We start from the raw sequence: 25,862 nt of genomic DNA, 5'->3' as shown, positions 1-25,862 counted from the left end.
GCAGGTTATTTTTTTCCAGTTGTAGTCCAGATAAATGCTGATTTCTCATTTGTATTTTAACATGTGGACAGTGTCTCCAGTTTGATCCACAGTGCTCATCTCTTTTTCCTTTCCTGCCAACACAAACTCTTAGCAGTTATTAGGTGGTTTATTTGTTTCTGTTAAACAGAAATTAGACATAAAGGTATCATCATTATAATAGCAGTAGTAGTTTGTTAAATGTGAAAAATAATGTGATTTTAACTCCTGTTGTCTCACCTGTAAGATTTTGAGGAAACTTTCATGTTGCCGGACATTGTAGAGAGCTTGTTTGAGCAGGATAATGGGCACTTCACAGTGTCCAGGCTGAATGTCAGGCTCTGTTAACTTCTCCAGCACAGCTGTGTATCTCCACACCAAACTCTGTGTCATGCTGAGTTCATTTTTAGTGCTCATATCGCAGACTTGAAGTGCTTCTTTAAGAACAGCAGGCACTGCCAAGACAACAAACATCGTAGAATAAAGGGAAAGAGGACAAAAGACGTACATCTAAAAAAAAAATTAATATTACGTCAAAGTACAATATTTTTTGCCAGACATTTCAGAAAGTGAAGAGCTTAAAAAAAACTGGAAAACTTCAAAAATTCACCTAAAATCACTTGTGTGGTGTAACAAGCTCGGATTTTCAGGATGTATTCCTTGAATAAGGTGCAACAATTCCCTCACTGCATGTATTCCAGTTTTTGAAAGTGCCACACTCTGTTTTTTTCAAAGTTTGTAAAATGGAGAAATCAATGTATTTTCCACAAATATTGGTCAATCCCAATAAAAATGGCCTCTATCTGTAAAGCACAGCAAGAATAAACATGTCTTTCAGTTTGGTAAAAATCCAGGCGATTTTGACCAATTTACAAGATTTTAAAAATTAATGATACAAGATTATAAAGTTTAATATTTTTTTTCTCTGAATCCATTTTTTTAATGACCATCAAAAAAATCGTGTGGTTACATAAAACACTCTTGGACATTCATGAATATTTTCAGAATTTTAGAGCAAACCGTTGATTTTTAACAAATTTATGAAATTTGTGATCAGTTCACAGCTCTCATCATCAAGAGCTCTGCCATCCAGAACTGTGAACAGGGCGGTCATTATGCCCATATTTGGGCACATCACCGGAAGTGACGTCACATCCCGTGTTTTTTCTAAGCGGAGCAGAGACTTGAAATGGGAGGATAGCTTTTAGAGTTTTGAGAAGAACACATCATTTAAAAAATTTAATTGAATATAAAAAAGATCAAGCACAAGCAAGGAAAGTTATTTAGAAGGCAAAGAAGACAAAATGGAGAGATTTTTGTGATTCAATAGGCAGAACAACTTAATCATTCCCCAAGGTATGGGGAATGATTAAGAAAATGAAGGGAAATAGATCACAGAACATCTGGGCGATCTTGGCCTCCCCTGGGATTGCGCAATCCCATGTTAACTGCGCTGACTTCCATTCCGTGAATGCATCTTCCAGTCTCTAGATCATAAATTCAATTGTTCAAACACTGATGAACTGATTTTCCACAATTTAATATATGTGGATTACAAAGCCAAAGAGCTGGTTGTAGGTGAGGCCGGCAGTTCCTTGGCCTCTAGGCAGGGGGCGCTCAAGGGGCACCGCTCTGATCCCCAAATAGTAGAGTCAAAGCAAGTTATGGATGTGTTATTAGCGAGTTTTGCTAAACAAGTAAAGGACTAAAAAGACTCTAAACATACAGCTGGAACAGGACTGATCAAGGAAGGCTTTCCTCCCTGGCAATGAGCTCCACTGAGACTGAGAAACTTTTAAAACTGAAGAAGATAAAAAGAACTTTTACCGGAAAGTGACCGATATTTTTGTTCAGAAAGAGCGCAGCTGGACTTCATTTCTAAGTAGAGGTAAGACAGCGATAATTATTCATGTTTTGTTTTTGTAATGAAATGTGCGTAATGTAGGTTAGTTTTTGAATGTGTTACAAATGTAGAAATCCATCATAACTCATAAACTGCTACCAATCAAATGACAAATAATTTAGTTTTATTTATTTTTTTAACAAATAATCAATATTTTTTCCATGTCTCTTGGTTAATTGATTTGTCTCAACCAGTCTCCTTCAGCACTTTGCAATGAGTCTACTCTGTAGAGTGTATATATTTGTAAATCTGACTGATGATGTCAGTGCTTCACCAGCTATGAACCCTACCGCACATCACTGATAGATAGATATATCTTTCAACATCTGCATACCTTGGTTCAAATGAAACGATTTTAGTCTTATTTAACACTACAAGCTACAAGGATAAGAAGAGAATATCTTGGTTGAACTTAGAATAAAAAGGTATAAGTTACGGGAAACATGTAATTCATATATTATGAGTTGTCATGAAAAGGAGTAATAGCATTAATGGTTTAAAGGGTCACTGTAAATGAAGAACATTCATTATATATATATATATATATATATATATATATATATATATATATATATATATATATATATATATATATATATATATATATATATATATGGGGAACAGTTCATGGTGGGGGTGTGAGGGTCTCTGTTGATGCTATGGGCTGGGGACATGCAGCGCTGGGATGAAATGTCCTTAAAGGAGGAAAGAGGAGCCCCTATGATCCCTTCTGCTGTCCCCACCACTCTCCTCATTTTCCACCAGTCGGAGGTGCTGCCGCCTCCACACCACACAGAGAGACAGCTGGTCAGAATGCTCTCTATGGTACTTCTGTAGAAGGTTGTGAGAATGTGCGGGGACAGGTGGGCTCTCCTCATCCTCTGCAGGAAGTACAAGCGCTTCTGTGCCCTCTTCACCAGTGACGTGGTGTTCACAGACCAGGTGAGGTTGACCGTGATGTGCACCCCCAGGAACTTGGTGCTGCTAACCACCTCCACAGCTGAGCTGTTGATGAGTTTATGTCATCTGCGAACTTCATGATGTGATTGGGGGTGAACCTGGGGGTGCAGTCGTGTGTCATCAGAGCAAACAGCAAGGGGCTCCGGATGCAGCCCTGAGGGGAGCCCGTGCTGAGGGTGATGACATCAGAGGTGGTCTGTCAGACCCGGACCGACAGTGCTCAGGAGGTGAGGAAGTGGTGAAGGGGTGTGCTGAAGCCCAGATGTTCCAGTTTTTCCACCAGATGCTGTGGGATTGAATGCTGAAGTCCAGGAACTTGCTCAAAGGGGGCGGTGCGTGGGCTTGGAACCCGTTAATAACTGCTTGCAGTTCTAGTATTAATCTTGAGACAGCATCTGCATCCACATATATATATATATATATATATATATATATATATATATATATATATATATATATATATATATATATATATATATATATATATATTAGGGCTGGGCAAGTTAACGCGTTAATTTCGCGTTAATTCATTAGACTATTAACGGCGATATTTATTTTATCGCGCATTAACGCATGTTGCTCACATGCTTTCAGTCAGTGTCAGTCAGCACGCGCTGACTGCAGCGCGCTGTCACGGCAGCACTGTCCCGCTCCCCCTCCCCTCTCGTACATGGCTCAGCGGCGCCAGCCAATCAGCACGCAGGCTCAGCCTGGCCCGCCCACTCAGCTCTCACACACTTAACAAAGAAACAGCTGAGAGAGACCGCAGCAGCAAAAAAACATGAACGGGGAAGTAGCACCGTTCGGCTTTATTTTAATACCGTAAATGAAATCAAGCTGTATGTTTTGTAAAAAGCCGGTTCATTTCAGTGGAAACACAACAAATTTATCTAAGCACGTGAAAAAACATGAAAACGTCGAGCCCCAGAAACGGAGAGAGGAGACGAAACTTCTCTCATTGCCCCGACAGACCCACAGACGTCTCTGACTGAGGCGTTTCAGTCCTCCAGGGAACATCCAGGTAGATCAGTGGATGGATGGATGGATGGATGTTACTGGAGCCCACACATAACATGTAATTAAGACCTTGAAAGAACCCAGTACATATATTAAAAAGTGTTATTTAAGATAAGATAACATTAGCTAATCCTTTTTTTATCCCACGACGGGGAAATTTATAGGATTAAAGCAACAGGCAGGTGCACACAACACAGACAAAATTACATAAGGATTGAAATATATAAGAGGTGGATTAGCGAAAAAACACTGAACATAACATTATTATTATTATTATTATTATTATTATTATTTAATTGTAATAATAAAATAAAAACCACAAAACCCAAAAGGTCAACAGTTTCATGATACATCAAGCTTAGGGACTGGCTAATATACAGCAGGTCAAAAAAGGCCATATTTTGGCTGCAGTGCTTGCTGTTCTCTTATGAAGAAAAGATCAAGTAGTGCACTAAATTCAATAGATGGGTTGAAAATATCCAGTATAAAATAAGTGCTACAAATGTTACAACACTTTTGTTCATATGGCAGCAGAACATTAAAATAAAAGTGCTCTTTACACTACTTTTGAATTCATTCTTGGAGTTTGTAAATACAATGCGATTAATCGCGATTAATCGCGATTAATCAGGGCGATTAATCGCAATTAAATATTTTAATCGTTGCCCAGCCCTAATATATATATATATATATATATATATTGTTTTTTTCCGCTAATGTCTAACAAAGCTCTGATGCCTTCACAGAGCAGCTGCAATACAGATAGATAGATAGATAGATAGATAGATAGATAGATAGATAGATAGATAGATAGATAGATAGATAGATAGATAGATAGATAGATAGATAGATAGATAGATAGATAGATTTTTTTTTTTTTGCCCCGCATGGGATAACTTAAAACAGGATTTATTTAACAAAAATCATAACTGGTTGGAGAAGAGAGGGAAAGAGAGAAGAAGGTGGCAGAGAGAGAGAGAAAGAATGAGCTGAGCTCCTCTGAGCTGGTCTGATCTGAGCTGCTCCCAGCTGGGGTTGATCATCTGGTGCTTGGGCTGGAGCGGAGCTTGGGCTTGCGCTGTCAGGTGAGGAAGTTTGCTGCCGTCAGCCTGGCAGCTGCCTCCACTTCCAATCAGCACCAACTAGAAGCTCTACACAGGAACTCAGAGAAAACATATATACATATATATATATATATATATATATATATATATATATATATATATATATATATATATATATATATATATATATATATATATATATTAGGGCTGGGCAACGATTAAAATATTTAATCGCGATTAATCGCCCTGATTAATTGCGATTAATCGCGATTAATCGCATTGTATTTACAAACTCCAAGAATGAATTCAAAAGTAGTGTAAAGAGCACTTTTATTTTAATGTTCTGCTGCCATATGAACAAAAGTGTTGTAACATTTGTAGCACTTATTTTATACTGGATATTTTAACCCATCTATTGAATTTAGTGCACTAGTTGATCTTTTCTTCATAAGAGAACAGCAAGCACTGCAGCCAAAATATGGTCTTTTTTGACCTGCTGTATATTAGCCAGTCCCTAAGCTTGATGTATCATGAAACTGTTGACCTTTTGGGTTTTGATTTTATTATTACAATTAAATAATAATAATAATAATAATAATAATAATAATAATAATGTTATGTTCAGTGTTTTTTTCGCTAATCCACCTCTTATATATTTCAATCCTTATGTAATTTTGTCTGTGTTGTGTGCACCTGTCTGTTGCTTTAATCCTATAAATTTCCCCGTCGTGGGATAAAAAAAGGATTAACTAATGTTATCTTATCTTAAATAACACTTTTTAATATATGTACTGGGTTCTTTCAAGGTCTTAATTACATGTTATGTGTGGGCTCCAGTAACATCCATCCATCCATCCATCCATCCATCCATCCACTGATCTACCTGGATGTTCCCTGGAGGACTGAAACGCCTCAGTCAGAGACGTCTGTGGGTCTGTCGGGGCAATGAGAGAAGTTTCGTCTCCTCTCTCCGTTTCTGGGGCTCGACGTTTTCATGTTTTTTCACGTGCTTAGATAAATTTGTTGTGTTTCCACTGAAATGAACCGGCTTTTTACAAAACATACAGCTTGATTTCATTTACGGTATTAAAATAAAGCCAAACGGTGCTACTTCCCTGTTCATGTTTTTTCGCTGCTGTGGTCTCTCTCAGCTGTTTGTGTATTAAGTTTGTTTGAGAGCTGAGTGGGCGGGCCAGGCTGAGCCTGCGTGCTGATTGGCTGGCGCCGCTGAGCCATGTACGAGAGGGGAGGGGGAGCGGGAGAGTGCTGCCGTGACAGCGCGCTGCAGTCAGCGCGCGTGCTGACTGACACTGACTGAAAGCATGTGAGCAACATGCGTTAATGCGCGATAAAATAAATATCGCCGTTAATAGTCTAATGAATTAACGCGAAATTAACGCGTTAACTTGCCCAGCCCTAATATATATATATATGTGTGTGTGTGTGTGTGTGTGTGTGTGTGTGTTTTCTCTGAGTTCCTGTGTAGAGCTTCTAGTTTATATGCTTTATATACTTGTGCTGGAGCTGTTTTTATGTGTTTTCTCCAGGCCGTTAGGGGGCGCATGTTTGCAAAGTTCGCTAAATTGAGCCAGTTAATAAGTAGAAGAAGAAGTGTTACAGGAAGCCATATTTATTTACATGAGTCAAGAAATGAACATGGTGTATTTCTCATCTGCACCCATCCAATCCTTTCCATACCTTTGAGTGGCAATATGAGTAAGTCATAAAGTTGTGTATGGTGGCTAGAAATTATATATTTGATTATTGTGGTAACCTTGAGAGTTTTGATATGTTATATGCTCTAATACATTGGAGTCCAATTAGAGTGAGTCAAATGCTAAGGCTAAATGTAAGCTAACCCTTTAAATGTACATTTTATACAAAGTAAATGTTATTTGATTTACTTTGATGTATGATTTACATACTAAGTACATTTTTGTATTTTGTATTGTTTCAGTTTCACACTTTTTTCGCATTAAATCCGTTCAAATACAACACGCGGCTGTTCCTTGGAGGAAGTGATGCAAGAAAGAGTTTAGCTGGCTGTGAATCTCAATATAGGACCCGGGGTCACATTGGGTGCAACAGTACAGTGAAATCATAGCACTCTGCGAGGGACTACGGGTAGACGCTCTACTACTCAACAATGGAAAAATCAGAAGCTAAAGGTCGAAACGATGAAGAGACAAATTCAACCCACTCAGCAAAGTTTTCAAGGTCTTCAGGAAAACTGACTGTTAGATCAGTAGCAACAGGCTCCAGCAGGTCATCAGCATCATCGCGAGCAAGTATGGCAGTAGCACGAGCACAAGCAGAAGCTCAAGCAGCGAAGGCCAGATTAGCCTACGCTGAAAAGGAAATGACAATCAAAGTAGAAAAAGCCCGTCTAGAAGCAACTCTCGACGTAATCAATCTCCAAAAGGAAGGTGATGCAGCCATGGCTAAAACCGAGGTAATGGAGTCAGCAGCAGCTCAATTTGACACAGCTGATGCAGGAGAAGAATTAAGATTTCTGCCCCTACAAACTACTCCAGAGCAAAAGGTGAGTGAATACATAAATAAACATAGTTACACTGACCTGGCTGAGGATAATAGAGAGACATTTCAATATGATGACGACACCTATCAGAACGCAGAATGCAAACAGCCAATAGTGTATACACCTTTTTTCCTAAAACAAGAACCAATGCAATACACGTTTGCACCTCAAGATGCCAAACGACCATCAAAAAGAGATGTAATTCCACAAACCCTCCACAATGTGTTACAACCACAGCAGGAACAAAACCAAAATAAAACTGCTGAAACCACAACAAGTGACCTTGCCAGATTTCTAGCTAGAAGTCAACTATTGACTGCAGGACTGTCTAAATTTGATGATAAGCCAGAAACCTACCTAAGCTGGAAAGCCACATTCCAGAGTACCATCAGGGACATTGGTCTTACAGCCAGTGAGGAAATGAATCTACTGATTAAGTGGCTAGGCACCGAGTCTTCTGAACACGCTAAGAGACTAAAAGCAGTTAACATAAAGAATCCACCTGCTGGTTTGTACATGATATGGCAAAGACTAGAAGAGTGTTATGGCTCTCCAGAAGCATTAGAAAACTCCCTGTTTGTCAGAATAGAAAACTTCCCAAAGCTTTCCAGTAAAGAACCACAAAAGCTTCGTGACCTGTCAGATCTACTGAGTGAACTCCAAGCTGCAAAGCTAGATGGCTATTTACCTGGGCTAAGTTACCTTGACACTGCGAGAGGAGTAGGTCCAATAGTGGAGAAGCTGCCCTTTCCCCTTCAAGAAAAATGGGCAACGGTAGGGTCAAAGTTCAAAGAAGAACACAATGTTAGCTTCCCACCCTTCTCAGTTTTCGTTGAGTTTGTGAAAGGTCAAGCCAAAGCAAGGAATGACCCAAGTTTCACTACAACATTCAACACAACTGCACTCTCACATTCAAATAACACTGAAATCATATTGCTACAGAAAAGGAAAACCAACACATAACTACAGCCAAAAGCCATCAGTCATAGTGCACAAGACAGACATATCATCAGAAGGATCCAACACAAAAGAAACAGGCAACGACATTAAAAGACAATGTCCTATTCATCACAAACCACACTCACTTGGGAGATGCAGAGGTTTCAGAACTATGCTACTTGAAGACAGGAAAAAGCTGCTAAGAGACAATAACATCTGCTACCGCTGCCTTGCTTCTACCAGCCACCAAGCCAGAGACTGTAATATTACAATTAAGTGTGAAGAGTGCAGCAGTGAGAAACACCTGGCAGCTCTTCACCCTGGCCCAGCACCGCGAATGTCTAAACCTCCCCTATCCCTTAAAGAGCAAGGCGGGGAGCAAGCAAATGCACAGGACTCAGATGTTACTGCCACATGTACAGAGGTATGTGGAAATGCAATTACAGGAAAATCCTGTTCTAAGATCTGCTTGGTGCAAGTCTACCCCAAAGGTCAGCAAACCAACATCAAACGAATGTACGCAATAATTGATGATCAAAGTAACCAATCTCTTGCAAAGACAGAGTTTTTTGATGTGTTTGACATACAAGGTCCAGCTGAACCATATACACTAAAAACCTGTAGCGGTGTAACGCAAGTGAATGGTAGAAGGGCATGTGACTACATAGTCCAGTCGTTAGATGGAAAAATTAGTTTACCTCTCCCTACACTCATAGAATGCAATGCCATCCCCAACAATAGGGAAGAGATACCCACCACAGAGGCTGCTTCACACCACCACCACCTTAAAGCAATAGCTGCTGAAATCCCACCTCTCGACCCAAGTGCAGATATATTGTTACTGATTGGACGGAATCTGCTGAGAGCTCACAAAGTGAGGGATCAAATAAATGGAAGACACAATGACCCATTCGCACAGAAGCTTGACCTGGGCTGGGTTATCATTGGCGATGTGTGTCTTGGCAAAGCTCACAAGCCAGGTGAAGTGAATGTTCTGAAAACACACATATTGGAAAACGGTCGCCCAAGCTATCTCACTCCCTGTGATAATCGCTTCAGTGTAAAGGAAGACTTCAGTCTGAGCCAAGCCAAAGCCATTTCTATTCAACTGCCATCCGGTTACTTACACCAAAGGCCCACAGCTGAGAATTTAGGAGAGACTGTGTTTTGTCGTACCAATAAAGACAACCAGCTAGCTCATTCTGCCGAAGACAGGATCTTTCTAAAGAAGATGGAGGGATTCTTCAAAGATGACACTAACAGCTGGGTTGCACCACTCCCATTTCGAACTCCCAGACGCAAACTCCCTGACAACCGTTCATACGCCCACCAGCGGCTCATGTCTCTACGACGTACACTTGACAAGAAACCCGAAATGAAGACGCACTTCGTGGAATTCATGCAGAAAATGTTAGACAACCAACATGCAGAGCTTGCACCGCCTCGCAGCAAAGACAAAGAAGCCTGGTATCTCCCAATATTTGGTGTATACCATCCGCAAAAGCCAGGAAAGATACGCGTGGTGTTTGATTCAAGCGCGCAGTTTAATGGAGTGTCCCTCAACGACATACTGCTTTCTGGCCCAGACCTAAACAACACACTTTTAGGTGTGCTGCTTCGCTTCAGAAAAGAGCCGGTCGCCATCACAGCTGACATTGAACAAATGTTTTATTGCTTTGTAGTCCAGGAAGATCACAGAGATTACCTTCGCTTCCTGTGGTACGAAGATAATGACCTTACCAAAGCAGTAGTGGACTATCAGATGAGGGTTCACGTCTTTGGTAACAGTCCCTCCCCGGCAGTGGCGATCTATGGGCTGAGGATGGCAGCAAGGGAGGCAGAAAGCGAATATGGAACTGATGCACGAAACTTCATAGAGCAAGACTTCTACGTCGACGACGCATTAAAGTCTTTCCCAACTGAGGCTGAAGCCATTGATGTCCTACAAAGAGCCCAGAAAATGCTCGCCCTCTCCAATCTGCGTCTGCACAAGATTGCTTCCAACAAAGTGCAAGTGGTAAATGCATTTCCCCCTGAGGACAGGGCCAAAGATATCAAAGATCTGGATTTGACGACTGATGAGATTCCAGTCCAACGCAGCTTAGGGGTCAGTTGGAATCCCACATCAGACACATTTACATTCCATGTTCCCCAAGAGCAAAAGCCCTATACTCGACGCGGTGTGCTTTCAACAATAAACAGCTTGTTTGATCCTCTTGGTTTGCTTGCACCTGTTACCATCAAAGGCAGGCTTCTTCTCAGAGAGCTCTCCAGCAGCAACCTTGAGTGGGACAGTTCCTTACCACAAGACATGTATGACAACTGGAGAAGATGGCGCGACTCATTACAGAGTCTTACAAGTCTACACATTCCTCGTACCTATGTTATGTTTTCCATCTCACAAGCCATCTTCGTTGAACTTTGTGTTTTTTCAGATGCTTCAGTGAAAGCCATAGCTGCAGTAGCTTACCTGAAGGTCACACATGAGGATGGACACAACGAACTTGGGTTCGTCATGGGTAAGGCTAAACTGGCTCCCATTCCAGAGCTCACCATTCCTCGACTAGAGCTTTGTGCTTCATTACTTGCTGTTGAGATGTCAGAGCTCCTCACAGAGGAACTGAAGATCAAGATTGACAGGACAACATTTTACACTGACAGTAAAGTGGTTTTAGGATACATCAACAATCAACACAGAAGGTTTCATGTATATGTGAACAATCGTGTACAGAGAATCAAGCAGTCTTCACTACCAGACCAATGGAGATATGTGCCGACAGAACACTATCCCGCTGATCATGGCTCTCGATCTGTAGCTGCGGAGAAACTTGGTAGTAACTCATGGTTGTGTGGCCCAGCATTTCTCCTCAACCACGAGAGCCTCCTTCCAGAAAAGGGTCCATTTGAACTTGTTGATCCAGAGTCAGATGTTGAAGTTAGACACAATGTGACTGTACTTAAGACCACAACCGCTCCAGGTGCCTTAGGTTCATTGCGCTTTGAACGGTTCTCAAAATGGACTTCTCTCATAAAAGCAATAGCCTACCTCAAACACATAGCTCACAGCTACAAGCCCAAAGATGGCAGCAGTTGTAACAGGTGGCACCTGTGTAAGGCAAGTCTCACAGATGAAGCTTTATCTCAAGCAGAACACATAATTATCAAATGTGTCCAGCAGGAAGTCTATAAAGAGGAGATAAAATGCATCATGACAAAACGTGCCATACCACACAGCAGTTCTCTTCACAAACTTAATCCAGTGATTGATGACAAAAACTTACTGCGAGTAGGAGGACGACTTTCAGAGTCCAAATTGCCAAGTCATGAAACCAACCCTCTTCTGATACCAGGGAAGCATCACATTGCTACGCTGCTCATTCAACATCATCATGAAGCTGTCCAGCACCAAGGAAGACACTTCACTGAAGGAGCCGTGAGAGCAAGTGGTTTATGGATAGTTGGAGCAAAGAGATCCATCAGCAGTGTTATCCACAAATGTGTCACCTGCAAAAAGCTTCGAGGCAGAACAGAGCAGCAGATTATGGCTGATTTGCCTGCCGAACGCTTACAAACTGATCCTCCATTTTCTTATGTTGGCCTTGACGTATTTGGACCGTGGGAGGTTTCAACACGGCGCACAAAAGGTGGTCAAGCTAATAGTAAGAGATGGGCAGTCCTGTTCACTTGCATGTCTACAAGGGCCGTCCATATTGAAGTGATCGAAGCTCTTAGCTCATCTAGTTTCATTAATGCTCTTCGCAGATTTTTTGCAATCAGAGGCCCTGCTAAACAGTTGAGATCAGACTGCGGAACCAACTTCATTGGTGCATCCAAGGAGTTGAGGCTGGATCCTCCAAAGCCCAATGAGGCAACTGTGGATGACTACCTACGCAAACAGAGGTGTTCTTGGGTGTTCAACGCTCCACACTCATCTCATATGGGAGGCACCTGGGAACGTATGATAGGTGTCTCACGACGCATTCTAGACTCAATGCTTCTACAAGCAGGAAACCCTACTCTAACTCACGAGGTCCTGACAACGTTGATGGCTGAGGTCACGGCTATTATCAATGCGAGGCCCTTGGTACCTGTTTCCTCAGATCCGGAGGCCCCTTTGATCCTAACCCCCTCAGCTCTGCTCACGCAGAAGTTTAACCCAATCGAACCTCCACCTGGGGACTTCACCAAAGCCGACATGTATAAGAATCAGTGGAAAAGAGTTCAAGCCCTTGCTGACACATTCTGGGCCAGATGGCAGAAAGAATACCTCAATATGCTCCAAAGTCGTCAGAAATGGCATCGCAACAAACCAAACTTGAAAGAAGGAGACGTTATTCTTCTGAAAGACAAGCAACTAAAAAGAAACGAATGGCTTATGGGAATCATCACAAAGACCCTTCCGAGCAAAGATGGAGTTGTCAGGAAGATGGAAGTGAAGGTTACACGTGGCAAGACTACTAAGACCTTCAACAGACCTATTTCGGACTGTATTCTACTTTTATCTTCAATGGAGTAGTTTATATTGTCATTCTTAAAATAATGCCAGGCGGGGAGTGTGCTGGAGCTGTTTTTATGTGTTTTCTCCAGGCCGTTAGGGGGCGCATGTTTGCAAAGTTCGCTAAATTGAGCCAGTTAATAAGTAGAAGAAGAAGTGTTACAGGAAGCCATATTTATTTACATGAGTCAAGAAATGAACATGGTGTATTTCTCATCTGCACCCATCCAATCCTTTCCATCCCTTTGAGTGGCAATATGAGTAAGTCATAAAGTTGTGTATGGTGGCTAGAAATTATATATTTGATTATTGTGGTAACCTTGAGAGTTTTGATATGTTATATGCTCTAATACATTGGAGTCCAATTAGAGTGAGTCAAATGCTAAGGCTAAATGTAAGCTAACCCTTTAAATGTACATTTTATACAAAGTAAATGTTATTTGATTTACTTTGATGTATGATTTACATACTAAGTACATTTTTGTATTTTGTATTGTTTCAGTTTCACACTTTTTTCACATTAAATCCATTCAAATACAACACGCGGCTGTTCCTTGGAGGAAGTGATGCAAGAAAGAGTTTAGCTGGCTGTGAATCTCAATATAGGACCCGGGGTCACATTGGGTGCAACAGTACAATACTGTTTATGCTTTATATACTGTAAATGTGTTTTTGTATATAGTAATAAAAATAATTATCAAAGTGTATGAGTGGCTGTGTTTTGCAGCATACATAATTTCTGTCAGAATATTCAATTACTTTTAACCACACTAAGAATATTTAAATGCACTGAACCATTTGTTATAATAGCTATAGCTTTAAAGTAAAAAAAAAAACGTGAAAATTAGTTCAATAATCAGCGAATATAGTTGACTAAAATTGCTTCTGCACCTGGTTTTAACATTACACTGTGCGGAGTTGTCGACCGCCCCAAGGTGGCGCCCCTAAATCTCATCAGCGCCTATAGGCGAGAGCGGTCGATGCGGGGTCTACTCTTTATATATGTCTATGTCAGTGCCTGCACAGACCACTGAGCTATATAATACACTGGAGTGCTGATTTTGCCGAAAAACTGAAGTCACTGGCCGCCATCTTGCTCCTCCCTACTCTCACAGAATCCCACAGGATTTGGTTGCAACAACAAGCAGTTTTCTGGCTGTGTGAAAATTTTCACAGGTAATTCTACAGTCAGTGGATGTACTAACACTATCAACTACTAGGAAATTATGTGCTGAAATATTTTACGTTATTCATATTAAATATATATATATATATATATCCATCCATCCATTTTCCAAACCGCTTCTCCCTCATGGGGTCGCGGGGGGTGCTGGTGCCTATCTCCAGCGTTCACTGGGCGAGAGGCGGGGTACACCCTGGATAGGTCGCCAGTCTGTCGCAGGGCAACACAGAGAGACAAACAGGACAAACAACCATTCACACACACACTTACACCTAAGGACAATTTGGAGAAGCCAGTTAACCTAACAGTCATGTTTTTGGTCTGTGGGAGGAAGCCGGAGTACCCGGAGAGAACCCACGCATGCACAGGGAGAACATGCAAACTCCATGCAGAAAGACCCAGGGGTGTACTCGAACCCAGGACCTTCTTGCTGCAAGGCAACAGCGCTACCCACTGCGCCACTGTGCAGCCCCATATATATATATATATATATATATATATATATATATATATATATATATATATATATATATATATATATATATATATATATATATATATATATATATTAGTATATGTATATGTATATATGTGTGTATATGTATACACATATGTAAATATATGTTTTTGTATATTGTTATTTATATATTTATAAATGTTAAATATATATATTTAAATGAATAAAATGCAAAATATTTCAGCACATGACTTTCTCAGTACTTGATAGTTTTAGAACATAACATAAAAGTATATGGCATTTGACATCTTAAAAGTCTTAAGCCCCCCCTGAACATGAGAAAATCCTCGTTATTCGATGCTGTAGCGCACATATTCTGGGGGGAAATAGGGAGTACCAATATGGCGGCTGGTGGCTTCAAACACAGACATGAATACGTAGACGCCGCGTCCTCGGTTGAGAGGCGTGCCGACAGAGCGGCCATCTTAGGTCAGACCAAGCTGCGCTCAGACAGAATACAAGTCAGTTCAGGAAAATGTACTTTATGTTTTCAGACACTCTGAATCCGATGAATTCTCGCCCGATTTCCAGATAAATCAACTGACTGAAAACGGCACCCCTTTATGGGCTACATGGGACCAATTGATTGAATTAAATTATTGTCTAACTTAATAAATAATTTCGATTTTGTATTGAAAGTAAGCAAACTTCCAGAGCTCCATCCCAGGAAGCCCGACTTTTACTCCGCTTATGGGTGCGCAAATAAAAGGACAGTAGGAACCAGATCCTGGGGAATTACCTTCCACAAGGAAGATTTTACGACAGTTTGACTTCAGTTTAAATAGTTATGGTTCTGAATAAATATGTGTAATCTGTCTGAAAGGTCACGATCACTGTGAACATGTGATTAAAATGAGATCTGAGCTGCTTCCTATTCATTTTGACAGCAGATGTCTGATCTGTGGTCTGACCCAAGATGGCCGCCCTGTAGGCACGTCGGCCTAGCGGCCGGCAGCGTACAATGGGGCATCTACGTATATGATGTCTATGGCTTCAAAGCGACTCGTTCAAACAGCGGGCAATTAGCACTCAAGTGTATAATATAGCTCAGTGGCACAGACATATCTCGATCGGCGGCCATTTTGCCGTGTTGCATGATGGGAGTTGGTGGCCATTTTTGACCACATTGCATCATGGGAAATGCAGTCCGTCACGTCCCGAATTAATGCAGTTCTGTCACATCTGAGTTGGCATTGTATATATATATATATATATATATATATATATATATATATATATATATATATATATATATATATATATATATATACAGTCATGGAAAAAAGTTTTGAGAATGATTCAAATGTTAATATTTACAAAGTCTACTGCTTCAGTAGACAGGTTTAGCTCTGATCAGCAGGGGCTTGTATGCAGGAATTAGCATAACAGAGAGATGGTCTGAAGAGCCCAGGTGGGGGCGGGGAACTGCCTTGAATGCGCCTTTAATATTTGTATAAACTAAAGGCCCGTTTACACTACACCTAAAAACCGAGCCATGCCAAGACCGGTCCGAGCTTGGTCCAGTTAACTGAGATAAATGCAGCCGTTTACACACAAGAGTTATCTCGGTTATTTGTTCCTTGGTTGCTCCTCGCCCCCTAGTGGCGATCTGCGGTACTACCGCTCTTTGGGATTGAAGGCGGGACCGAGCAAATCAAAATGGCGGCACCCGTAATATTCAGGATGTTATTGTTAGACATAGAGTCGGCTTTTGGGACATGGATAAGACAAATGAACGTCTAATAAGGATTTACAGACGCAGGAAACAACAACAGACGCTGAGGTTCATAAGCAGAGTCATCTCTGGAAACTGTGTGGCACGGTAAGGAAGCTAGTATTATTATGAATGTCTGAAATTTGTCTGAATGGAGTGTGAATCGGGACGTGCAGCCAGACACGCCGGAAAACCCGCTGACAGTCAGCTGACTGTAAGGGGATGACGCAGTCTGCTCATGCGCTCCTCGTTATCAGGGAACCGGGCTAAAAAAAACCAGTCCGAGACCTGGTGATGAACTGGTCTGCAGTTAGCGCGGTCCGGTTATCGTTAGCGCGGTCTGGTTCAGTCTGCTGACCGTTTACACACAAGAGTTATCTCGGTTACCGAGCTCGGACTAGTCTCGGCTCGGTTAAAAAAGTGTAGTGTAAACGGGCCTTATGTCTAGAGTGTTCTCTCCCCGAGTTGCAAAATCCACATGTTGGTAGAAATGAGGGGAAACAGTTTTCATATTTGCCTGGTTAAAATCCCCAGCAATGATGAAAACGTCCTCCGTATGTGCAGATTGCAGCTCTGAGATAGTCCGGTATAGAACACTCATGGCCTCTTTTGTATTAGCGCTCGGAGGAACATACACCGCTGTGATAATAACCACAGTGAACTCTCTAGGCAGATAAAAATGTCTGCAGCTAATAATCAGGGTCTCGATGTCTGTAGAGCAAAAACTTGTGATTATTCTAGCATTTTTACACCAGGTGTTATTGATGTAAACGCAGAGTCCGCCTCCTCGGGTCTTACCGCTGTGTTCTTTGTTTCTGTCGGCGCCACTGATCTGCAGAACCTTTGCTTATTGCACCTTATAATTATTGTCTCAATCTGTCTGCTTGTTTATAGTGTGTTCATATGTGTTATATGTGTTCATATGTGTTATCTTTGACAGACAACACGTACTTAATTTGTGGATGCTTAAAAGCTCATCTTCTTGCTTGCTGGCTTCACTAAAGAGTCGGATTCCTGTTACAATCATAGTGAGCTCTCTCAGCTGCTGTTCCTTGTCTTTCTTCAACAGTACCAGGAAAGCTCCCAGTTCATTCAGGGGTAAGACACTCTGCAGGGCAGCTGGAAGAGAAGGATCAGGCATCATCATCATCATCAATATAACATGCATTGCACATTAACTCCTGTACAAAATTAACCTGACTCTCACCAGATGGATATAGTTCTGCCGAGTTCCAACCCCTCCCCAGCTGACATCCCCACCCCATTACCCCATAAGTTATGTATTGGTCCATATATATATATGTATATATATATATATATATATATATATATATATATATATATATATATATATATATATATATATATATATATATATATATATATATATATATTGTTGTGCCATATTAACACCATGATAGATAAATGATGTCAGATTGAATTCTGACAATCCTGGAGGGGGCATGGGAGTTTGCCCAACCAGTCTACAAGATGCCTCCTGGACACCTCCCTGGTGAGGTGTTCGGGCTCGTCCCACCGGGAGGAGACCCAGGAGAAGACCCAGGACATGCTGGAGGGACTATGTTTCTTGGCTGGCCTGGGAAAGCCTTGGGATTCCCACGGAGGAGCTGGCCCAAGTGGCTGGGGAGAGGGAAGTCGGGGCCTCCCTAATGAAGCTGCTAGCCCCGCGACCCGACCCCGGATAAGCGGAAGACGATGGATGGATGGATGGATGGATGGATGGATGGATGGATGGATGGATGGATTCTGACAACAGCCATAAAAGAAATTCCACCCCTGCTGCAAACATTGGACCCTCACAGGCATCAAGGACGGCCTCTCTCTCAGCAGTATGGCAGCTGTAAACGAGTCCCACAGATAAAAGTTCAGAGCACCTCAGAACCAGCTCCTTAGATCTCTGCAGCTCTCACACTCCAGACGGCCACTACTTCTATAGAGGAATTATACTGCCATAAACCAAGAGCACAAAACTTCAATTTGAGAAAAGAATTTCATCTTTTTGCACGCAAAACCTGTAATGCTCACACTGAAAACATATGCTTTCTCTCAAATATATTCTCTTCTCCCTCACATCTTTGTTTCTGCTCTCAGATTTAATTCTTCTTGCAGATATTTTCTCCTCTCGCTTGCCTCCTTCTCTTCGCACACAAACCGCTTTCTGCTCGAGTCTCATATATGCTCGCAAACCTGTTGGCTCTGCTTGCAGATTTTTTTTGCTGTCTCTCAGATTGCAGTCAGATCGTTGTCTAGCAACCTTTCTAGCCAATAGAACGACTGCTTCAGAAAGGATACACTTGTTTAAATCTACTAAGTGTGCCTGTGGTACTGCTTACTGACAATAAAATAGCTTTTTAATATAAAAGCTAGTAAAATAAGAAGCTGAAAAACAACAACAATCAGGAAAAAAACATAAGGAAATCATAAGGGGCGATTCCAAAATCACCAATGAAAAGTCACCTAATTTCTGTTGGAGGCAGAATTAGCATCTGCCCTGACTAGCAAACTTCTGACAAGCAAACTCTAAAATTTTCAGTTCACCTCATGCCTGATGATGGATCGACTCCAAGACTCTCAAGTACTTTTCTCGAGGCTAAAATGGTTCATAAATCTGTTCAGTTTTGTCTATATGAGTTCATCATTGCACACAATTGATTTAAATAGATTTTTCAGTATGACTTGTCGCTTCGAAGCCGTACGGAAGTCTTTCTCCATGGCCTCTCCAAACTCTTCCCACGCCCGAGTTTTTGCCCTGCCGACCAGCTGAGCCGCTCGCCGCTTCGACTGCCGGTACACATCAGCTGCTTCCGGAATCGAAGCGATTCCGGAATCGAAGCGATTCTGGTCCACTATCCGGCGTCTCAGGAGGGGGAAGCAGTGCAGTACCAACACTGTTTACAGTGGGGGTGGTGTGCTGTTGACCTCGACTCGGGACGTCGTGTTTTGTTGGGCGGAATACTTTGAAAACTTCCTTAATCCCACCAGCACGTCTTCCATTGCGGAAGCAGAGCCTGAGGACTCTGGGTCGGGTTCTCCCATCTCTGGTGCTGAGGTTGCCGAGGTTGTTAAAAAGCTCCTCGGTGGCAAGGCCCCGGGGGTGGATGAGATTCGCCCTGAGTACCTTTAGGCTCTGGATGTTGTGGGGCTGTGTTGGTTAGCGCGGCTCTGCAGCATTGCGTGGACATCGGGGGCAGTTCCCCTGGATTGGCAGACTGGGGTGGTGGTTCCCCTATTTAAAAAGGGGGACTGGAGGGTGTGTTCCAACTACAGAGGAATCACACTCTTAAGCCTCCCTGGTAAGGTCTATTCAGGGGTTCTGGAAAGGAGGGTCCATCAGATAGTCGAATCTCGGATTCAGGAAGAGCAGTGTGGTTTTCGTCCTGGCCGTGGAACACTGGACCAGCTCTACACCCTCAGCAGGATTCTGGCGGGGCATGGGAGTTTGCCCAACCAGTCTACATGGGCTTTGTGGATCTGGAGAAGGCATTCGACCGTGTCCCCCGAGGGATCATGTGGGGGTACTCCGGGAGTATGGAGTACCGGACCCTTTAATAAGGGCTGTCAGGTCTCTGTACGACCGGTGTCAGAGTCTTGTCCGCATTTGTTGTTGTGAAGAAAGAGCTGAGCCAAAAGGCGAAGCTCTCGAATTACCGGTCGATCTACGTTCCTACCCTCATCTATGGTCACGAGGACCTGGACGCCTCCCTGGTGAGGTGTTCTGGGCACGTCCCACCGGGAGGAGGCCCAGGGGAAGACCCAGGACACGCTGGAGGGACTATGTCTCCCGGCTGGCCTGGGAACGCCTTGGGATTCCTCCTGAGGAGCTGGCCCAAGTGGCTGGGGAGAGGGACGTCTGGGCCTCCCTACTGAAGCTGCTACCCCCGCGACCCGACCCCGGATAAGCGGAAGAAGACGGACGGAGACGGACGAGTATGACTTGTCACATTAGTTTATTGTTATCTCTCGTCCTTTGTTGTTGCATTGAACCTATACAAATTATCATGTTTTGGACTCAGTGAATGTAGATTTTTTTTATGTGTTATGTCCGTTATCCATGAATAGCACTTTGAGGTTTCAATACTGTAACATCGCAGCAGCTATATCTAACGTTATGTCCTGGCCATTTAAAGAGAAGATCATGCTAACAGAACAGACTAAGAGTTAAAAGCCAATACAAACAAAAAAGATTGCTAAAATAAGGTGTTTCTTGAATATTTACTAGTAATTAACTTATTTTTACTTTTACTATTTTTCCATAATTATTATCGAGACCTGTCGCCACTTACACCTTTCAGAGTTTATATTTCTTCAGCTATCTCTGTCTACACTGTCAAATTTGCAGTGTTTCTGACCAATAGAGTGCTGTGGTGCATGTTAAACCTAGAAAGCCCAGAACCTTCAGTGCACTGCAGAGACACATTCCATCCTAACATTTATTAACTGTTACTAATGTCTCAAATATTCATGATAAAATAAATGTGACGAACAGTAAAAATTTAAAAAGAATTGTAAAATATTTTTCTTTGACATATTTTGCTCTGGTAAAATCTGCTTTTTAGCAAGTTTCAATTCAATTAAATTCAATTCAATTTTATTTATATAGCGCCAAATCATGAAACATGTCATCTCAAGGCACTTTACAAAATCAAGTTCAAGTTTCAACATGAGCAGTTTCTCTAGCTTTAGCAAGCTAGAGAAACTGCTCACGTTGAAGTTGAATTTGTTCTACACGCTTCTGCCATGGAAAATATTCGTCTTTTTTTACCAAAAAAAAAAAAGGTTTAAAACCAGATTTGTGAATAAAGGTTCTTCAGAGAACGCAAGAAAAGGAAACCTTGAGTGGGGAACTTTTTTTATTTTGTTCACTAGCTGTCTAGCTGCACATGGTCACGTGTTGTGAGAACAGCACAATAAGAAGTATAATTTTGGAGTAGAAACAAGTAGAAACAAGTATTAATTGCAAAAGGTAGGTAAAAAACAAAGTTGTTTTTTTTATTAAAATGTTGGAGAGTCATTATTTCCTTCTTGCTGCTAAAATTGGTGAAATGTTATCATTTTAAATACTTAGATTTAAAATTGCAAGGATATTACTAAAATTGTTTTTTGTTGAAAAAAATATTTTGGCATGCCATACTTTATATTTATAGGTAGCCTAGATCTGCATAATAATAAAAGAGTGGAACTAAAACATGATCTAAACTTATAATGGAGCTGTAACTTGCTAAAAGTAATAGAGTTAGATTATTATATCTTTACAATGAGATAACTATCTCATAAAAATGTGATAGTTTTCTTGGTCTAAAGAGATGATCTTTTCATGGTTTTAACAGGCACTATAATGGTCATCTTGACTGCTGCAACTAAATCTCATCAAATTCACATTGTAAGTTTGTTCACTTGTGGAACTTAGTTAACTGAACAATGTTTCATAACCTAGTCCACAGATTTGCTTTCATCAATCACCTCTAGGAACAGCTGACAATGCAAATATCTGTGTGTGACTTTCTTTGATAAGTCACAAGCATTGCAACTCTATTTTAGAAACTGTCTGGTGGAACAGCTCTGGTTGTTTTTGGGCTGGGGGGGCAACAACTTGGAAAATATTTTCAATTTGCTCTGCTGTTTCCCTTGCTTTTTATCAGCCTGAACAACTATCAACCAAGTCCATCTTCTCCCGTCCAGCACCAACTGAGGAGGAAGCTAGTGTTACTTCCCTCTTGTCATGAGGAGTGTGGAAGGTCGTTAATTAAACATGATAATAAAATTAAAATAAATAAATACCTGTTTTCATATCATAATACAGCTTTTACTTATTACTTGTTAACCTGCTGATATAGCCAACAAACTGCATATAGTTAGTCCAGTGAAAAGCTCCCTTGAGGTGAAAACAGCAGGATGCTGTCAGATGACATAGGGCGCCTCCTTTCCTTGTAATGTCCTACTTGAGCTGCGATCGGACTCCTCTTCTGGACCGAATTGTCCATTCATCCAACATTTTAAAACATCCATCACTCACTGACTGGTTAAAACATAAACATTTCTCGTTATACTGACAAAGTATCTCAAGAGATGGCTACAGCTCCATAATAATTTGATATGGCAGTTCTATGTTTATGTACATAATAAACCACTGATTGTTTCAAATTACTTACTTCAGAATCGTTTGGGTTATCCATAGTTACTGAACTTTGCTGAATCGAGCTAGTAATGGCAACAAAACTACTGTGAATAGCAGTTTCAGGTGACACTCTTCTGAGGGGTGTAGTACCACAGGCACACTTGATTTAAACAAGCGCACCCTTTCTGAAGCTTCTATTGGCTGGAAAGGTTGCTAGGCGACAATCTGACTGCAATCTGAGAAAGAGCAAAGACAATCCACAAGCAGGGCCTACAGGTTTGAGAGCGTATCTGAGACTCGAGCAGAGAGCTGTTTGTGTGCGAAGAGAAGGAGGCAAGCGAGAGGAGAAAATATCAGCTCTTGGTTTATGGCAGTATAATTCCTCCATAGAAGTAGTGGTCGTCTGGAGTGTGAGAGCTGCAGAGCTCTAAGGAGCTGGTTCTGAGGTGCTCTGACCTTTTATACTATAATTTTAATTTTATAACTCTGAATGTTTGCAGTGATATTTATAGCAAAAAAGACTGCTGTCATTTTAAATATTTTGTCAGTTTTATCAGTTTTACTTTCAATGCAAAAAACAGAAAACGTTGTGAAATGAAAGTCTATACCATCTATGCCAAGTTTGCAGTCGTGCTGTACTCCATCGATCCTGCTCAATCCATCATTCAGTAGATGGATTGTGCAGAGCTCTGCGAGATTTTTAAAACTTGAAATGTTGTTTTAGAACCGAACCCTGCTTTAAACTGAACCACCATGTTCTCCCTGACTGTCTGCTGGCTTCCTTGGTGTTCATGAGGCTGGTTGTTCTCTAATGTTCTCGAGTAAACCTTGAAGGTCTTTTCCTTGGTGACACTTTTTATATTATTGATGTGAATTATTGATTTCTTCAGGAGAATTAAGTTTTCTGAATATTAATTTTTTTTCCTGACTGAATGAAAAACTTTGCAAATAAAATAGGAACTTGTGAAATTCTTTGTATGGTGTTTTTTGTTCCCTATATGTGTTTTTGTAAGGCTTTTTAGTCAATGTTAGCTGTTTGGGCGACCTACTCACCACTAGTGTCTTGTACACAGCTGAAATCTGTAGGTGAGCCTATCCCAGATTGCAGCAGGATATAGGTGATTATTTGATGGTACAAAGCCTGGAAATCCTCCCTGGATCTTGCTCTGCTGTCTGTAATCTCTCGACTCACTCCAATTAGCTTGGACTCCAGCACCTGATGGATCTCCTCAAGAAACTCACCTGCATAAAAAGTCATCTTAGCGGGATTCAAGAAGGAATGGTTCTTTTTGAAATGTACTTCTGTAAGTGTTTTAAGGGAAGGGAAATGCATGTTTAAAAAGGTATTTACAAAACATCTCATAAAAAATAACTCATGTTCAAAAAGACAGCCAGGGTGATTGTTGCATTACTCTGAGAGAACCCAGCCCAGCACGGGGAGAACGTGCTAACTCTATGCAGAAAGAACCGAGACTGGATAAATTAACCTAGGACCTTCTTTCTGCCATGCAACAGTGCTACCATTCAGCCAAGATTCATACATGTTGCAACAATGCAATGTTCTTATTAAAATCTCAGACTTTTACTCAGAAAAAATCTTTAGAGGCAATAAAAATAACCTTCAATACCACTTCAGTGCTATGAAAATCTATTTTCATCGAATATATTCTTGACAAATTAAAAGGGTTGCTCATTGTAATGTAACAGAGCCAGGACAGCTCAATTAGGTCTAACTGCTCTTTATTTCAATATTTAAACTTACCATCATTGTGTGATTGCCAACTTAATCAAGAACATGTTTCATTACATTTATACATAAAATTGTGCCCAATGGGGGAAAAAGATTCTAGAGCAGTTAGAAAACATAAAAGAACTGGATTACTTACGTCGAGAGGTATAATTCGTGTCAAAATAAAGTTGCATTTTGATTGTATCAAGACCTGGGCCGTTCTCCTCTTTAAGTTTATCCAAGCAGAGCTGTAAGAAAGCAAGGACAGAGAAGAAACAGCTGCTAAAGCAGGCAGGAGGGAGCAGGGTAGCTTTGACATTATCACTATAGACTTTTCAGGGGGTTTTCAGCCCAAATGTGTCACAAGCACCACTGTGCTCTGAAATCCATTCATGTTTTGCCTGCTCTGTGCAACAACAGTTTTCACTGCAAAGCTCGAGTGGAGTGCAACTCCCATCTTAGCATGGAGTTGCTTTCTGCTCTCACTTCAAAACTGAAATTTGCTGAACTTTGCTGTGACAGATACTCTTAGGATAGCTGTCCAACTTCTCCAGAGACCAGAAAACAGTCTGGAAACAGTCAGTGTGGAAATGGAGCTCCTTCATAACGCCACTGTTGTCTATCTCAAAGGCTCATATCAGAAGTTTCTCTCCTCTGTTCTCATTCTCTGTAACAGGTTTAGCTATATTGTTTGAATTTAGCACATAAAATAATTGCAGATGAAACTTAGCCATTACAGTATATTAATTTAAAAAACTTGACCTCTTTTGTACTGTACTCTGCTGTGGATGAACATAGCACAGGACAAGGGGTGTTTTCAGCTTTGTAGGCTACGGTGGAAAGCTCAGTGCACGCCACAAAACCCATTTAATAAGAATACCATGGATTCACCATCATGTTGTTAACACAAAGATTTAAAGCAACATGACCCAATTCTTTGTATTTGAAAAAATATATTCTGTACACCTCATAATTTGCATTGATTATTACAGTCAGTCAGAGCAATGTTCTAACATCTATTTACTGATTTTCATATTTGTATCCTTAAGATAAGCCTACGTAGACAAGCTACTACAGAAAGATCAATAACCCACGTAGACTCAAGTAAAATACAGAATAAACAGGTTTAATTTAGTAGTTGTCAAGGGCTAATTGTGCAAGATGTTCTAGCTTTTCACGAGGCAACAATTTTCTGATGAACAAGTCTGAACAGTAAAAACCTTTAGGGTCAAGTGCCTTGCTCAGGGGTACATTGACGTGTGACAGGAGGAAACTGGAACTGAACATTAGACAGTCAGACTGCAAAACAACCATTTGCAGTGGCCTTTTAAGTAATGTGGAAACTTTTTCAGATATAGGTGAACAGTTAGGTTAACCACTTAATCAAAATTGAAAAAGCTCAAAAGGCATGTGATGTTTGGAGCCTGCTTGATTTGTTGAGCAAAGTGAACTCAGGATAAATACCTGTTTAAGTCTTTGAACATCTTGACTAGACAGTGTGCAGTCCACAGTAAACCCGTTCGCTGGATGCAACACCACAGATTTAACCTGAGCACAGAAAAATAAATGCCCTCAGGAAAAATGGCCTGTAGGAGTCTGGTCGAAATAAGTTGCAGCCTTCCAACCGTCTCAGGTTTGCTCCGTCAGC

General features: G+C 41.2%; 1 protein-coding gene across 2 annotated transcripts in view; it reads right to left on the bottom strand.

Moving 5' to 3' along the window:
- cfap206 (cilia and flagella associated protein 206) overlaps positions 1-25,862 on the bottom strand; it is a 57,094-nt gene that overhangs the window by 30,775 nt on the left and 457 nt on the right. Inside the window, exons 2-6 of one of the 2 annotated variants that reach the window (XM_036134616.1) lie at positions 25,679-25,762; positions 24,372-24,462; positions 23,539-23,727; positions 17,301-17,468; positions 259-473 (exon numbers count right to left, since the gene is read on the bottom strand). In XM_036134616.1, coding sequence (XP_035990509.1) covers positions 259-473; positions 17,301-17,468; positions 23,539-23,727; positions 24,372-24,462; positions 25,679-25,762 — 747 coding nt within the window. The remainder of the gene's footprint in view (positions 1-258; positions 474-17,300; positions 17,469-23,538; positions 23,728-24,371; positions 24,463-25,678; positions 25,763-25,862) is intronic. The other variant, XM_036134617.1, reaches the window with a different exon arrangement.

This window comes from Fundulus heteroclitus, unplaced genomic scaffold (genome assembly GCF_011125445.2).
Source record: "Fundulus heteroclitus isolate FHET01 unplaced genomic scaffold, MU-UCD_Fhet_4.1 scaffold_86, whole genome shotgun sequence".
NCBI classification, from domain to species: domain Eukaryota; kingdom Metazoa; phylum Chordata; class Actinopteri; order Cyprinodontiformes; family Fundulidae; genus Fundulus; species Fundulus heteroclitus.
Note: the sequence above shows the minus strand (reverse complement) of the source record. Positions and strands in the feature narration are given on the sequence as shown.